General features: G+C 58.5%; 2 protein-coding genes across 5 annotated transcripts; one reads left to right on the top strand and one right to left on the bottom strand.

Moving 5' to 3' along the window:
* Window positions 1–1,788: 1,788 nt before the first annotated feature.
* Window positions 1,789–7,005, bottom strand: TRAPPC3 (trafficking protein particle complex subunit 3). Of its 4 annotated transcripts, none has more exons than XM_054395280.1 (6): window positions 6,964–7,005; window positions 5,187–5,234; window positions 4,027–4,124; window positions 3,760–3,859; window positions 3,335–3,517; window positions 1,789–2,661 (listed from the first exon to the last, which is right to left on the bottom strand). In XM_054395280.1, the coding sequence occupies exons 1-6, from the start codon at window positions 7,003–7,005 to the stop codon at window positions 2,542–2,544; spliced, it is 591 nt and encodes a 196-aa protein (XP_054251255.1). In that variant the 3' UTR covers window positions 1,789–2,541. The 4 variants fall into 4 exon arrangements, with proteins under 4 accessions (XP_054251255.1, XP_054251257.1, XP_054251256.1 ...); XM_054395282.1 differs by lacking the exon at window positions 5,187–5,234 and adding an exon at window positions 3,931–3,954; XM_054395281.1 differs by lacking the exon at window positions 5,187–5,234.
* An 868-nt stretch (window positions 7,006–7,873) lies between these two features.
* On the top strand, window positions 7,874–13,214 carry LOC128977599 (uncharacterized). Its single transcript, XM_054395186.1, is given in 18 exon segments — window positions 7,874–8,042; window positions 8,552–8,682; window positions 8,921–9,106; window positions 9,108–9,244; window positions 9,246–9,396; window positions 9,476–9,636; window positions 9,863–10,022; window positions 10,154–10,324; window positions 10,424–10,515; window positions 10,603–10,760; window positions 10,841–10,944; window positions 11,039–11,263; window positions 11,418–11,503; window positions 11,671–11,807; window positions 11,985–12,074; window positions 12,259–12,467; window positions 12,601–12,807; window positions 12,927–13,214. Coding segments are annotated over 18 exon segments (2,862 nt in total).
* Window positions 13,215–16,352: the final 3,138 nt, after the last annotated feature.

Here is a 16,352-nt window from a genome sequence, read left to right as displayed (position 1 = left end):
GTTTCCTATAAACAGCACATGGTAATATTTAGTAGGTTTCAAACAGAGCTTTTTGCATATTCTCCCTTGTCTACAACAAGCTGCTCAGTAGTAGACAGTTTTAATTTACTTAATGTAGCTTTTGCTTTTTCTTCTTCCAGAGGGTCTGGGCTGGTTTTGACCCAGTTGCCCCAAATTACTGCACAGCCTCTAATTCCCAGAGGGAACTGAGACCCACTCCCCAAGCCTTCCTTTGCTCGTTGAAGGAGGGAACAGGACCCACTGCAAAATAACTCCCATTTAGCTGTGACATCACTGAGGACATGGGGCCTCCCAGACCTTTGGGGACAGTCCCCAGAGGCCACCTCAGGACCCAGGTGAGTTTTGGGGATGTTTGGGGCTGTTGTGGCTGGGCAAGGCTTGGCTCTGGCCACCAGCTGGGTAGCTGACACATGATGCTCAGCAACTCCAGCCAAAAAGCTGCTTTAGCGCACAAGCTGCCACTGCCCCTTCCGTGGGGCTGGCAGTGGCCAGGGCACTGCCCTGGGGGTGCTCAGACACCTCTGAGGTGATTTTTCACCTCCATGCATACCCACAACCAGCAGGGCTCAGCTCGCTGCCTCAGGCTGGCAGTGGCGAGTCCTTGTGAGTGCCCACGCACATTCATGAGTATCAATGCAAACCACTGACTCAAAGCAAACATTGACTGTCTGGTTTTTCAGTGCTGCCCATCAGCCCCCCGAGGCCCACCCCCACCCCCAGCCCCTCTGTGCACTGAATATGGGGCAGGTTTCCCCCAGGAGCAGCTTTCACCACGCCAGCAGCCGCATTCTTGCTGCAGTGCTGCCGTCGCCTTGCCAGCCCCGCTCCACTCTGGCATCTGTGTCACCCAACAGAAAGGCTCCAAAAGGACACCAGAGCTGACACTGAGATTCTTTTAATGCCATTGCTTTCAAAATGCATCCTTAAAATTACTTAGAATGATCAACAATGAGGAAAAAAAAAACCAAAACCACCAACAAAAAAGGATCTTTTTGATCTCTGCAACGCAACGGTGGCAGCTCTGCCTCCAAAGCCACCTGCCAGCCCCTTCCCCAGTGTCACTCTTCCAACTGCTTGTACAGCAACTTGCTGCCCCTTTGCAAGGCAAATCTCCCCACAAAGGGACTCCTCTGGCCACAGAAAGGGAGGAGGTGAGCACCCTACTGTGCAGCACCCAAGTGACCCAACGTTGATCCAGAGAAGCTGAGTGAATGGCAGCACAGGTGGCAGCTTCCTCCCTTTCACCTTACACTCAGGCACAAACCCACAAAGGTGCTTGAGGCACCCAGCTCCTGTGGAAGGGCCAGGATCAGCTTTAAGCTCCCTGCTGCCTGGGGATCTGCCTTCATGGTATGTAAAGTGACTGGAGAGCTGCCCTTCTGGCTGAGCAGGGGGGGCAGAGGAAGTTGATTTTCCAATCTCTCACTCTCTGAGCTCTAACACTACCCTTGTGTTTGTTTTACAGAGCAGCAGGTGCTCCAGGCCGCCCAGGCTTTGCCAACTCAACTAACAGGGGAAATTGTGTGGTAGCCTAAACATCTGTGAGGATCCAGCCCAGCACCACCTCCTCACCCAGCAGTGTTTGCACAGGGTAACAGGAGAACACTCGCCCTGCTGAAAGCAGTTGAGAGCTTCAGTTTGGGTTCGGGTTTTTTTTTTTTTTTTTTTTTTTTTTTTTTGTGGGGTTTTTTTTTTTTGTGTGTGGTTTTTTTTGTTTTTTTTTTTTTTTTTTCTTTTTTTTTTTTTTGTGTGTGTGTGGGTTTTTTTTGTTGCTGGACTTGCCAGGCAGCCCCTGGGCTGTGCACAGACTGCAAACACTGGTGGCACTTCAGCCTCTTTCTCCTTTTCTCCACCATGACAGTCCTGCCCTTCCAGGAAGGGAATCAGGAGATGGATGGGGAAGAAAAACCACAAAGGATGAGGATATGTGGACCTCTGGAACCTGCCAGTGCTGTGTGATGCTGCTGCTCCCAGAGAAAAGGAGCCTCCCACCCAGTGCCAGCTCTCCCACAGCATCCTCTTTGTATCAAGCTTGTGTGTTACCAGTAACTCCAGAACAAAATGCAGGAAGCCAGCTTGGGCTACAGAAATACCACGTGCTGATCTTGGAATGAATTCTAACCCCTCTTTTAAGGACAGTGTTTAACAGTGAATCAGTGGGCTCTTAACAGCTTGGTCTCCAACTCTGGTAGTAGAATTTGGATGCAGATTTGAGCAGTAGTTCTTGCACAACCAAACATCATAATTAGAAACTAAGCATAGAAAGAGTCCCCGGGGGAATATGAAAAGACATCACCCACGAAAATGCTTCAGAATGAACCTGTGGAACAAACGGCGACCAGACAATTGTCCTCTGCAGGAGATGGAAGGAATAGTAGAAGAATATAATAACATCTTAAACAGTCAGTGGTGAGTCCTTCTGCGTGTTGAGGGGCACTAGATCCCTACAGATCTGTGACAAAAACTAATGGCCAAACCCAGCTGGTCCCCTCCAGTCCCAAAGGAAGATTGGGCTGAGGGTCACTCTTCACCAGCTGGGAGATTGTCTTCGATCCTTCTGATGAACTTCATCCGGATCTCGGTGACGCTGTCGCCCTTCAGTGTGTCCTGGACAAACTTCACATCCACAGCCATCTGCACCTGGGTGATGGGAGAGAGGAGTTGTTACCTCCCTTCTCTAGGAACCCTCTGATCGTCAGGCACCGGCTCGGGGACTCTGAGGGCAGGATGTGCCTTGCAGAGCTCTAGGGAACACTTGTTATTGTCAAGATCACACCCTCCTTGTACACTGTGGCCTACCTGGTGGAGAGCAGGTACTCAGCAGAAGTACCTCCTACAGCAAGACTGGGACTGCTGGAGATGGGAGGGCAGAGCAGAGATCAGGGCCCAGCTAACCCTATTGCCCAGGGCCACACATCCTGCCCCACGTGTTCCTCAAACATTTCAGCTAAGCAAGATTCTAATCACAACAGATTCTGAAACCTGAGACAGAGCTGGGCTCTTGTTCCAGCCGGTTCCCACCTGGAGCTCTCAGCAGTTACAAAGTGAGGATTCTGCAGCTTCATCAAAATTCAAGGAGGTGCTGCTAGTGCTTGTGCTTGGGTCATAAGATGAAGGGGCCTGGGCAGCACCTCTGGGACTCACAGCTGCCATATGCAGGTCAGCTGAACGCTCCTGCAGCTCGGCTCTCCTCCTGGGAATGAGCTTCAAGCCCAAAGCAAACACAGAACTCACAGACACAGACTAAACACCAAAGTATCTGCTGAACCCTGGGTTATTCTTAGACCTCATGAGGAGAGAGCGGCTGGCTCACCATTTCCAGGGCACCTCGCAGCACTCCACACAACAAGTTGGAATAGATGAGAGAAGAGTGGTTGTCAGGGAGCTCCACAAAGTCCACCAAGGGGTTATTTTCCAGGATCAGGGAGAACTCATCGCCTCCAGGACTCCAGTTGGTGATGCTTGGAGTGATGCCCAGGTACATTTTAAATGCTATCTGTTACATCAAACAGAGTACGAACAACAACACAGCCCATGGAGCAGCAGCACAGCTTTGACCTTTGTACTAAATAGTTTGAGAACCCCACATCTTCCTCCCAACTCCCACCACTCAGCAGCAGCAGTTAGGGATCTAATTCTCCCTTTTTCCTCCCCAAAAACCTCAGTCAAGCCCTCAAAGCAGTCCTGTGAGCAGCAAACACTCCACCCTCACACGCAGAGCTGCACCCTGGTGATTACCTTTGCGATGACATCGGCGGTCTCACGGAAATCGTGGCACCTCCCAACGTTGGACCGGGCCAGGAAGTCCTCTATCAGCCGAACCCCGATGTTGTAACCCCTGCAAACACCCAGAAAAGCAACAGCTGCAGAGTGGGGAGAGCAAACGTGGCTTCAGAAAGTGAAAAAAACCCAAACACCACATCACAGAACAGTCTGCCAGGCTTCGGAGCAGCACAGAGGTGCCTACGACCACCCTGAGCTCCCTGCTGCAGCAGGGCCACTCACATTTTGTCGAGCTGCTTGTTGACATCCTCATCATTCTCGTAGTCCTTGCAGAGCTGGGTGACCAGAGCACCATAGGTCAGCGTGAAGAGCTCTGAGTTCTAGGCAGAGCAGAAGGGATTCAACACAAGGCAAAAAGAAAAGTGACCAAGCACTCACTGCTTGCTGCCTGTGTGCAGCGCTGCTTCCGCTGGCCCTGAGAGGGAGCACAGAAACCTGCTGTCCCAAAGGAATTTGCTGCTTAACAAGGAGAGATCCCAGCTCCTGTTTTGGCAAGGTCACTTCTCTCTCCTTGGAAAGAGAAATCCTCTTTTGACTAGGAACAACTGAGCACTTCCCTGCTCTCCCTTTCCACACCGCACTTCCCATTAAGGATCCTGACCTGAAGCCAGCAGGCTGCTCACGCTCTGCAGCCATTCTTACCTCCCAATGAATGTCCCTCTGCTTTAATGATCCCTGGATAACTGCAGTGACACCTCAAGGTCATTTTGCATGCTGCTGAGCACCTCCAGGTTGCCAGGGACCTGGATTTATTTTAGTCACAGACCTGGAGGTAAAAACTGGCTCAAAGTGTTAGCTGTGTTTCCTCACTGTGCTGCAAACAGGCAATGCTTGGTAGGGTCCATTTCTGCTCCTCTCAAGGGGAGAGAAAACACTCATTCCTTCACAGATTTATTATATTCTGCTACCAAGAGGAGACAAGACCTGTCTGGGCCCTAAAAAGTTTTCTAGGCATGTAATTTGCTTCATGCATTAAAATCAGCTCCTCAGACCAGAAGAGGAACAGCAAGGACAATGCCACCTCAGCTCAGATCTGTGCACAGAGGCTCTCTGGGCCTGGCCAGGATGAGAGGTCCTTGGGCTTTCTTTGTGCAGTGGCCTGATTTGCAGAAAACATCAAGGGAAGGCATCTCCTTCCCCCAGCACCATTCCGACCTGAAGCAACTATGTCCAAGAGTGTTTTCTTGGGAGCCAGAAGCCAGACCAGTGACTAACACGGTCATTAAAGGCTGCAAAACAAAAAGCTACAACAGGCTTTAGCTTTTCACAGACCCTGGAGTGTTTTCAGGCACAAATCAACTGTCAGAATTAATTTCTGCTTTCAGTTCTAGCATTCAGAAAGAGCAGAGAGTCTAATCTGGGATTAAAAGCCTATCACCTACCATGAGATGCATAGATGCAGAAGGTGAAATGAATGGCAAATACCAATACTACAGAATGAAAGCAGCAGCAGGCAGAAAGGAAGGGAAAAGAGACAACATCAGAGTTAACAACGCTGACCACACATCATTCCCAACAAAAAAATAAAAAGGGCAAGGAGAAATCACTCCCAAACATTCCACTGATAGAAACCAGGTTCCTCAGAAGACACAAAGGGAATTCCACCTTGTTCTTGTCCTTCACAACAGCAATTAGCTCTCAAAAGGCTTTCAGCAGGTAAAAAAGGAGCAGTCAGGCTCCTTGGTGCTTTTCACCTAATTTCAGATTTAAAGAATTGAAACATTCTTTGAGTTTTTTGGGATTGTTTTGTTTTGTTTTGTTTTTTTAATCACAATCCTGCTTTCACCTTGGAACAACGATAAAGGTTGTGCAAGTTCACAACCCAACAAGGCGGAAACCTCCTTCAGCTCATCTGGCAGAGTCAGACATTTGGCAGAGAATTTAACAAACATGCAAAAAAGGTTACACTGTGTGTAAGGATTTCAGTAATTTTAGCAGAGACAGGGCTTGGCAGCTGGAGGGAGTAGGGGGTGAATGGATGGAGGAAACCCAGCTGTTACCAGTCCAAGATCTTGTCAATTACTGGGTAAAGCCATGAAGCTGTCAGTGTTATCAGCCCCAGAATGCAAACCCAGTGCTGGTCACAGTTACCTCCTGCAATGCTGCTGCTCAGTGAAGTTTAAAGTGTTACAAGATGGCAATTTTCTAAAATAATATTTGTAAACAAACTCTCCACTTTCAGGCTTTCTAATAGAATTAAAGTGCCTGATAGTTTCTGCATTATTTCTGGGTTTTGTGTTGCAGCCCAGTGCAGAGTTTCAACACTGTAACTGTTTTGTGGCTATAAAGTGTCAGAATCCTAATGGAGTCACACCAGTTGCTTAAATAAAAATCATGGTAGTTAAGGAGCCCCTCATGCTGCAGATGTGGCAGGAGCAGGCAGCTCTCTGGCCTCTGCTGAGCCTGAACCAGCCCCTCAACAGGGCCAGAGAGGGAGAAAAAAAAAAAAATCCCAAACAGATCTTGTTTTTACTATTGGCTTTCAAATATTGACACTGCATTTAAAACTCATTAATTCGATCTACTTTGGCTCAGAGTTGGACCTCAGCTCTGCAGTTTTCTTCTCCTTCTCTCAGTTCTCAGACTGATAACATGGAATCGGGTTAGAGAAGAGGGAGAGACGCCGGAGAAGCAGCTGCGTTCTGACTGACAAGTTTCCAGGAACAGAAGTGTCCCGCCCCGTCTGATCTCTGATCCCCGCACACGCAGCCGGCTGCCCAGCTTCGCAGCGCGGAGGTGGCGGGAGGTCCCCCTGGGACAATCTGCGGGTACCGGACGCTTCAGACCCAAGCTGTGCGAGCTTCTCAGCTCCCGTTGCACCGCGCCCTCCGCTCCGCACCGCGCCCTCCGCTCCGCACCGCTGACGGGCCTCCGTGGCAGGCGGGAAAGGGCTAGTAAAGGGGCAGCTGAACGGTTCCCGCCCCGTAGGTGACGGCCCAGAGAGGGGCGGGCGTCGCCGGCGGAGGGGCCGGTCCCGCCGAGCCCACCCCGCGAACCGAGGCGGGCAGCGCGGCCCAGCGGCGGACCGGCAAAGCCGCGGGCCTTGGTCTGACAACCGGGCTGGGCCTCCACCTCCTCAGAACCCCTCGCCCCGGGTCCGCCAGATCTGGTCCCGCCGGGGCCCGCCCGGCCCCTCAGGCGCTGCAGCGCCGCCGTTACCATTTTCTTGCTCTCGGTGCCGCGGCCGGCCTGGCGCGACATCCTGCCCGGCCCGCTGTGTCCCCGGCCCGCCTAGGCCCGGCCGCCTCCCGCCTCGCTCCGCTGCGCTCCGCTCCACGCCGCGGGGCACGACGGAACTCGTAGTTCGCGCAGCGCTTTCGGCGCCGCTGCTCCTATCCCGCTGAACTACATGTCCCAGAAAGCAATGCGGCAGACGGTGCGCATGCGCTTCGGTGGCGGACGGATGGGTGCCATTTATTTCCCATGACTGCGGTGCCTACAAGTCCCGGCGTGCCGAGAGGACGTCCCTGTCGTGTTAGGCATGTGGGGATTGTGCCGCCAGAGGGCGCTTCTGCCCACTCTCACCTGTCTCCGCTCGGACCGGTGCTGTCCCCTCCGCTCCCGGGGCCGCTGCGAAGGACTCCCTCGACCCTCGGTTCCCCGGGTTTGTAGCGGGGGACTCCTGCCTGGGGCGGTCGGCGGGCACTGTGGCCGTGCTCTCTGTGAACGGTCCTCGGTGAAAACGAGACGGCATACAGTCGCTGCCCGGCCTGGAGCGGGCTCCGCTGGTGCCCCCAGCCGTGCTGGTGGCAGCGAGGGGTATTTGGGCAAATAGCTCCGCACGGAGTCCAAGCAGGGGCCTGGCCGGGGAAACGGTTCGCTTCCCCGGTGCACCGAGGTCGGCGGATCCTGCTGTTGTTGTGGCCCGGTGCTGGCCTCTTCCATGCCCAGCCGCCGGCCCCGCTGTCTTGGAAGAAGCTGGTTCCTGCGGCATGGGCAGTCAGCGTTTTCTGGGACAGTTGGAGTGAGGCTTGGGCTGGCAGAGCAGGGCCAGCTCTGAGCCTCGGGCTGGGAACGGGAGCTGCTCAGCACTGGGTTTCACACCTCAGAATGGGAAACGAAGACGGCCATGGGGGAAATGTGGCAGGGGATGATGATGTCGCAGAAACCAGCCCAGTTCGGGGCTCTGTGCAACTGCAGTAAATACTTGCTGGAGCCGCTGAGCTCCCCCGGCCCCCCCTTAGCCAGCACGGCCACCCAAGCCCCAGCCTCTGCTAGCAACTGGCCGCTGCCCGGGTGTTTGGTTATTGGGGTGTGTCTCTGGCCTTGACGCGTCACAGGGCCTGACCACTGACCCCTGCTCAAGCCAGCACTGGGTGCAGAGGGAGCTGTCAACAGGACCCACCCTGCCACCTGCTCAGGAATCCAGCAGCTGGGTGGCTGCTCGCTGTCCCTGCCAGCAGCAGTGCCGGGAGTGTGGGGGCCAGACAGTCTCTCCAGGCTGTGGCCGACCTGCTGGCATTGCCTTACATGGCTACAGACATGCAGCCTGTGGGCTGCGAGCCCCACAACCTGACACCAGCTCTGATCCAGGCTGGGGAGCCGCCAGCATCACCTCCAGCTCTGGCAGGAGCAGGACATGCTGCCAGAGAGGCAGAGGTGTCTTTGCTCCCCTGACTCCCAACCCAAAGGCGCAGGAGAGCAGTCCAGGGTCACTGGGCCTCACTCCTGCTGTCAGCCCCATCCCAGCACTGGGACTGAAATGGCTGTTTCAGGCTCTGCTCTCCCTCACCTGTGCATCTCCCAGCTGCAGAGCTGCATCTAGGGGTGGGCAAAGTTGGGGGCAGCGGAGACCCCACGGCCACCATGCTGGGGTGGGAACAAGCCTACCAGAGCCAGGTGGCCACCAAGCTGACTCATGTGAAGTCAGGGATCTCTGTAAGCCCTTTGGCTGGTGCCAAGCCAAACCCCAGCTGTCACCATGCCGTTTGTTCTGTGCCAGCAGCCATGTGGGAAAGCCACAGAGCAAATATCGCCATGTGCCCCGGGGCTGCCAGGGCCACACGTGCTGCTCTGGGTCACACTGTGCCAGCCTTTGGTGGTCAGGGAGTCACCTGTCTTGGCCCGATGCCAGTTCAGGCTGGAGCCACCGCCCAGCCTCACGCTGTGTCCGCAGGCTGCATATGTGGGATTTGGGCAGCAGGGCTGGGGAGGACCAGGAGCTTCGCTCCCCGGACCTGACAGTGCCCTGAGACCCCCGGCACCAGCATCCCCCGGCCCCGGGACCTCCGTGCTCGGGATGCCCCGTCCCGTCCCGTCCCGTCCCGCCCCGTTCCGCCCCGTTCGGCGGGCGCAGGCCCGAGAGGCAGCGTGCTCCGCCCTACTGCGCCCATCGCCGTGGCCTCGGAGCGCCGGGACAGGACGGGCAGATCCCGGGGAGGGAGCCGTGCCATGCCGCGTCTAGTCGTGCCCCAGCCCGGTCCGGCGGGGCTCCGGGCCGTGGCCGTGCTGCTGTGCGTGGTGCTGGGCACCGGCCCGGTCCGGCTCGAGACCCCGCCCGGCCCTTTCCCGTTCCAGGACCCGGCGCTGCCCTGGCACCGCCGCCTCGACGACCTGCTGGGCCGGCTGAGCCCCGACGAGATGGTGCTGCAGGTGAGGGGGCGGCGGGATTACCCTGGGACGCTCCCGGGACCTTCCCAGGACTCTCCCGCTCAGCGCCGCTGGCCCGCAGGTAGCGAGGGGGGGAGCGATGGGGAACGGCCCTGCACCCCCCATCCCGCGGCTGGGCATCGGGCCCTACAACTGGAACACGGAGTGTCTGCGGGGCGACGCGGAGGCACCGGGATGGGCCACGGCTTTCCCCCAGGCGCTGGGGCTCGCTGCGACCTTCAGGTACCAGCACCGGGGATGGGAGCCCATGGCATGGACCCCGCGAGATGGGGCATCCAGGAATCCATGGGATGGGTCCCCGAGGAATGGCACCCGAGGGATGAGACAGCTGGGATCCATCTGGAACATAGCCCTGCAGGATGGGACATCTGGGGATGCACTACATGACTCCACAGGATAGGTGCCCCTTCACCTGCAGCCCCCCGGCATTCCCACATTCTTCCCACAGCCCTGAGCTCATCTACCGGGTGGCCAATGCCACTGCCACCGAGGTGAGAGCCAAGCACAACAACTTCGACGCCACCGGCCGCTATGGTGACCACACAGGGCTGAGCTGCTTCAGCCCAGTCCTCAACATCATGAGGCACCCCCTGTGGGGCAGGAACCAGGTGCCAGCATGGGGCAGGGAGTGACCCCAAGCTGGGCTCTGGCCACACAGGACCGTGGCTGACTGGCTGGGGGTCTCTGTGTGGCTGTGGGGTTGGGGGTCCCAGTGGTGACCTGCCTGCTTCTCGGCCAGGAGACCTACGGGGAGGATCCATTCCTGAGTGGGGAGCTGGCCCACAGCTTTGTGCAGGGGCTGCAGGGCCAGCACCCTCGCTACATCAAGGCCAGTGCTGGCTGCAAGCACTTCAGTGTGCATGGAGGCCCTGAGAACATCCCTGTCTCCAGGCTCAGCTTTGATGCCAAGGTGAGCACGGTGGGAGCCTGGCAGGGTGGTGAGGCCATGGGGTGGCAAGCAGCCTCCCCACCAGGAGCTAACTGCCCCCCTGTGCTGTGGCCCTTGCAGGTGCTGGAGCGGGACTTGCGCACCACGTTCCTGCCCCAGTTCCAGGCCTGTGTGCGTGCTGGTTCCTACAGCTTCATGTGCAGCTACAACAGGTACTGAGAAGGGCTGCATGGGCTCGGCTGCCTGTGGGGTGATCAGTGCCCAGCTGGCACCGGGCTGCCCCATCCCATGTCTGACAGGATCAATGGCGTTCCTGCCTGTGCCAACAAGAAGCTGCTGACGGACATCCTGCGTGGCGAGTGGGGCTTTGAGGGCTACGTGGTGAGCGATGAGGGAGCCCTGGAGCTCATCATGCTGGGGCACCACTACACCCACAGCTTTCTGGAGACAGCGGTCGGTGAGCTGACAGGACGGGTGCGGGGTCCCTGGGCACTGTGCAGCCATCATGGATGGTTTCCCTTCTCACCAAAACTGCAGCCTCACTGAACGCTGGCTGCAACCTGGAGCTCTCCTATGGCATGAGAAACAACGTCTTCACACACATCCCGAAGGCTCTGGCCACAGGCAACATCACGCTGCAGGTGGGCCAGGAGGAGCAGGGCCCAGGGCATGGGAAGGCAGCCAGGAGTGCCTCTGCCAAGCGCAGCTGAGATTTTGGTGTCGGGGTCTTCACAGATGCTGCGTGACCGCCTCCGGCCCCTCTTCTACACGCGGATGCGGCTGGGGGAGTTCGACCCCCCGGCCATGAACCCCTACAGTGGCCTGGACCTGAGCGTTGTACAAAGCCCTGAGCACCGCAACCTGTCACTGGAAGCTGCTGTCAAGAGCTTCGTGCTGCTGAAGAACATGAAGGAGACGCTGCCCCTCCGGGCCCAGGACCTGCTTGGCAAGCGCCTTGCGGTGAGCACCGTGTGCAGAGGCTGTTAAGGGGACATGGTGACCCAGGGCTGCTGGCTCCGTACCCCAGGCACACAGGTGTCCCCTTGTTTGGAGAGCCACAGGCTGTGTGACACAAGGCTGCTGGTGCCCACCCTCACTCCTCTGCCCTCCACAGGTGGTTGGTCCCTTTGCTGACAACCCACGGGTGCTGTTTGGGGACTACGCACCGGTGCCTGAGCCGCAGTACATCTACACTCCCCGGTGAGACAACACAGTGCCACCTACATCCCCCAGGCCCGGGTATTGCTCGAGGCTGTTGCTGGAGCTACTTGACCCTTCTCTGGGGGCTGGGACAAGGGGGGATGTCCCCAAGGTGTCTCGACCCCAGGGCACAGCAGCCCTACACCCTCTGCTCTTTTCTGGTGCAGGAGGGGGCTGGAGATGCTGCCAGCCAATGTCACTTTCGCAGCAGGCTGCCATGATCCACGGTGCCACTGGTACTCAAGGGCAGAGGTGGTGGGTGCAGCAGGGGCAGCCGATGTGGTGGTGGTCTGCCTGGGGACAGGTAGGTGGGAGTCAGGAGGGTCTTGGGTGGGCTTAGCCTAGGGATGAGCAGCACCTGGCTCCAGGAGAGAAACAGGTCCCCATAAGCCCCCTGAGGTTGCTCATGCTCCTCATCCCCAGCCATCCGTGGTGCCCTGGGTGGGGTGTAAGGGGCTGTTTCTTGGCTGTCCCCATGCAGGGATAGATGTGGAGACAGAGGCAAAGGACCGGAGAGACCTATCCCTGCCTGGCCACCAGCTGGACCTGCTGCAGGATGTGGTGCAGGCAGGTAGGGCCTCTGCAGGGCTCAGCTCCTGGTGCTCCTTGGAGTTGAGGCCAGCCAAGAGAGGGTGGTGATGGGCTGGGGTGCAGGGAACCACAATACCCCTGAGGTGTTCTCCACCCATGGGGCACCACAGAGCTGCCTGAGCAGCACTGGCACAGGGCTCTTGCTGACAGCCACCTCCCTGCAGCTGCTGGACGTTCTGTCATCCTGCTGCTGTTCAACGCGGGGCCCCTGGATGTGAGCTGGGCACAGGCACACGAGGGCGTGGGGGCCATCCTGGCATGCTTCTTCCCTGCCCAGGCCACCGGCCTCGCCATTGCCAGGGTCCTGCTGGGCGAGCCAGGGGCTAACCCAGCTGGCAGGCTGCCAGCCACGTGGCCTGCGGGCATGCACCAGGTAAGGCAGGGGCAGCTGGTAGCACTAGTAGCCTTTCCCTGCCTTGGTGGCCAGGGGAGCTGCAGGATGCAGGGACGATGCTTGACCATGGCCATGCAGCCCTGCCCTGCTCCACCAGCCCCATGTCCCACAGGTGCCACCAATGGAGAACTACACCATGGTGGGGCGGACGTACCGGTACTACGGGCACGAGGCCCCCCTTTACCCCTTTGGCTATGGGCTGTCCTACACCACCTTCCACTACCGGGACCTGGTGCTGAGCCCTCCGGTGCTGCCCATCTGTGCCAACCTCTCTGTGTCTGTGGTGCTGGAGAACACAGGGCAGCGGGACGGTGAGGAGGTGAGCATGGCTGCTCCAAAGTGATGTGGCCATAGGGCATATGGATAGAGTCGGGGTCCCCGCTGCCAGGGGGACAGCTGGTGGGTCCTGTTGGCACTGACTTCCGTCCCTCTGGACAGGTGGTGCAGCTGTACCTGCGGTGGGAGCAGTCGTCTGTGCCAGTGCCCCGCTGGCAGCTGGTGGCTTTCTGCCGTGTGGCTGTGCCGGCTGGCCAGGAGACCAAGCTGTCCTTCCAGGTGGTGGCCGAGCAGCGTGCTGTCTGGGCACAGGACTGGCACCTCGAGCCTGGTACCTTCACCCTCTTTGCTGGTGGGCAGCAGCCAGCCCAGCAGACGCAGGTGCCCTCGGAGGTGCTGAGCACACGGTTCACAGTCACTGGCACAGCCCGGCCCCTGCACGGGTGCTAGAACCAGGGATGGCTGCGGGGCTGGGCATCGCAGGGTGCTGGTGGAGGGAAGGGGCACACGGCATTGCCACGTGCCCTGGAAAGCATGGTTTGCCTCACAATAAAGCGCTGGGTGCTGCTCCACAGCGGCTCTGTGCCCTGCCTGGGGCATTCACCCTTCTCCTCATCCCTGTCCCACCCCAGGGTGCTGCTGTGACCCCACACCCTGCCCATGCCCCATGCCAGCTGAGGGGCAGTGGCTGCCCAGACCCACGTGTGCCCCACTTGGCACAAGCCTGTGCCTCCTGCTCTATTTATAGCTGCCAGGGCCAATCCAGCGCATTCCTATGCCGAGGGTGTGGGGGGACTGGCAGCACTGCCTCAACCCCAGCTTGGGAGGCTCAGGAGGGCTGGGGCTGGCCCCAGTGGCCCCAGTCTAGCCCAGGCAGGATCTGTTCCCAGGAGAGTGGCAGCCAGGCAGAAGGGCCAACATGGCAAGGAGCGGGCATGATGTAGGGGGCAGAGATGCAGCAGTGGGAATAGCCAAGCCCTGCACTGACCGGAGGGCTGGATCCAGCCCTGCAGCAGCTTGGGAGCTGTGGGGCAGGGGTGGGACAGGGCTCCAGCAGCAATGCTGGTGGGGAGTGCACAAGGGTCTGGAGCTGAGTTCCTCAGGACAGTTGGAGGGCTGGGATCTCCTTTGGCCCTGGGGGTGGAGGCCAAGTTGGTGCTGGCAGGGAGCTCGTGGGGCTGTGCAGGCCTGACACCATGACATCAGGGCACTAATTACACATGGGGCCTAGGATAATTACAGAGCGGGCGAAGGCTGGGGTGGGGCAGAACAGGGCTGAGGCTATCACTGGCCCATTTGTCACCTGCACCCAGAGAGGACTGTCCTGCAGCACCAGGGCTTAGTGCCAGCCCCATGGCAAGATTCTGGGTCGCTGGTGGCTGCCCTGCCACACTGCTGGCAATGGGCTGGCACTGCTCCTATCTCTTGTGGGGCAGAATGCAGAGACAGATCCTCGTCCTCAGGTTCCTGCTGGGTCACTGCCCCATGGCTAGTGGGGGTCAGCTGGAGCATTCTGGGGGCAGGGGTTCAGATCAGCCCCTGTGGCCCTGGAACCGCTGCCTGGTGTGGGCTCCAAAACACAGAGCAGCAGGGTGGGAGCAATCTGGTGCAGGGGTAAAGCTCAGGGGCTGAAGAAGGAGGGTGTGTGCAGCGGGTGGGATGGAGTGTCCCACACAGCACTTTGTTGCCACCCTTATCCCTGTTTGCACCCAGACTCCCACAGCACCAGCTCACACTGTGGCAGCATGGCACCCTGTGCTGGGGGGCTGAGGAGCACGGGGGGCTGTGGGGTCTGCAGCTGCTGGGGCCAGGCAGTGTGTTCACTGTGAGCTCATTGGATTTTCCATTGGCTTGGGGAGGGTGGCTGGTCCCAGGAGCCCTGCTGCAGCGGGACTCTGCCTGCAGCAGGGCGATCGATCAGTGCTCTGCGTGTTGTATAAGCCTTGTCGATGGGCTGCCAGGGCAGCCACAAGCCCTCTACCAGGAGCCCTCTGCACTGCTGCCCACACTGGGAGCACCAGCTGAGCACAGGCACAGGCCCTGCACACCCATGGATGCCCCTTCCTCACTGTTCCCCCTGCTCCAGGCTGGCCTTCTAGTGGGAAGAAGGACTCTCAGCATGGCCAGACCCAGTCCCAGGCTGTCCTGGAGCCTTGGGATGCTCTTCTGCTCCCAGCTGATGCTGTGCTGGTCCCCTGCCTGCCTTACCAGGACTCACAGGGCTGTAGCCACACGAGGCACAGGGGCTTTATAAGCACCCTTGGAGGAGGTCACAGAGTGGCCCTGGCTTTGCTTTGTACAATCTCTTGTGTGCCATGGAAATGAGGGGCTGTAGGCTGTTCCCAGTCCTTGTCTTGGGGTGTCCCCTGTGTCTGTAGGAGCACTGGGACATGCTCCTGTGCCACATGTGCTCCTATCCCCTGCCACTGTTATGCAGATCCTGGAGCCATGGCTTGGCCGTGCAGCATTCCCAGGTGGGGAGTCAGCCAGCAGGGGAGGTTGCTGCAAGTTTTGTGGAAGGCTGTGCCCTGGCTGAGCTGGGTGAGCAGGGGCTGGGGGGCACAGGAAGGTGATGGCTCAGCCACAGCTTGGGGCTCTGGGGTGTTCGGGGTGGTTTGGGGCATAGACCCACCCCCACAGCAATGCAGAGCGGGGCCACCCTGTCTGTCTGCCAGGGAATCTTCCTGCCTGCTGCCTGTCCCCTGAGTCAGAGGAATGAACTTCCGGAGGAGAAGACTGGGGTTTGGGGAAACCTGTTTGCCTGGTAGGTGAGGGAAGATGGGGTGGCAGGGATCTCCTGGCCCTGTGGTGACATCATCCCAAAACCAGGCATCTCCGATGGGTGCTGCCCACAGAAAACTGAGTCTATTTATCAGCACATCAACATGAACCCAGAGATTGTGCTCTGTGGGGTGCTGCTAGCTGGGCCAGACGTGTGGTGAATGGGGCCATGCCCCCTGGATCCTGCTGCCCCCACAAAGCCCTCAAGCGGCATTTCTCCCTCAGCTGCTGCTGCTGCCACGTGCCCACTGCCCTTGGCTGTTCTGCTGCAGCGGGCAGACACCCATGCCCAGTGTGTGCGTTCCAGAATGCTGCGTGGGGCAGGGCTGGGGGCTGCGCTCCTGGCCCGCTCCTGTATCCTGCAAGGCCAAGAGGAGTTTCCCTTCTGAGCAGGGCTGAGCTGAGGGCTCTGCTCCAGTCTGGAGGAGGCCTCTTGTTACCAGCCCGTTATCAAGGCAGGGTGGGATGTGGGGGGAGGTGAAGCCCCTGGGAGCAGAGGGGTGGCTGCTGGCAGTGACTACGGCTCACGTGTGATGGGTGGGTGGTGAGGAGGCAGCTGCGAGGCCCCATGAGCAGCCAAGGTGGGGAAAATCCATTTTGTTTGGGGTGCCCAGTGCTGATCTGGGTGGTGCTGGCCAGGGGCAGGAGGAGGGGGGGGGGGCTTTCCTGTAGGGCCAGAGCTTCACTGGTGACCAGAGTGGGCAACGGTGGGTGCAAGCCCCCAAATCTGGGAGAGGAAGGGCTGGAGATGGGCGAGTGCTCGGACAGGGGTGGGGGATGCTGCAGCCTAAGGCCAGAGGGGACGAG

Source organism: Indicator indicator, chromosome 33 (genome assembly GCF_027791375.1).
Source record: "Indicator indicator isolate 239-I01 chromosome 33, UM_Iind_1.1, whole genome shotgun sequence".
NCBI classification, from domain to species: Eukaryota; Metazoa; Chordata; class Aves; order Piciformes; family Indicatoridae; genus Indicator; species Indicator indicator.
This window is presented reverse-complemented; position numbering and strand designations above follow the sequence as displayed.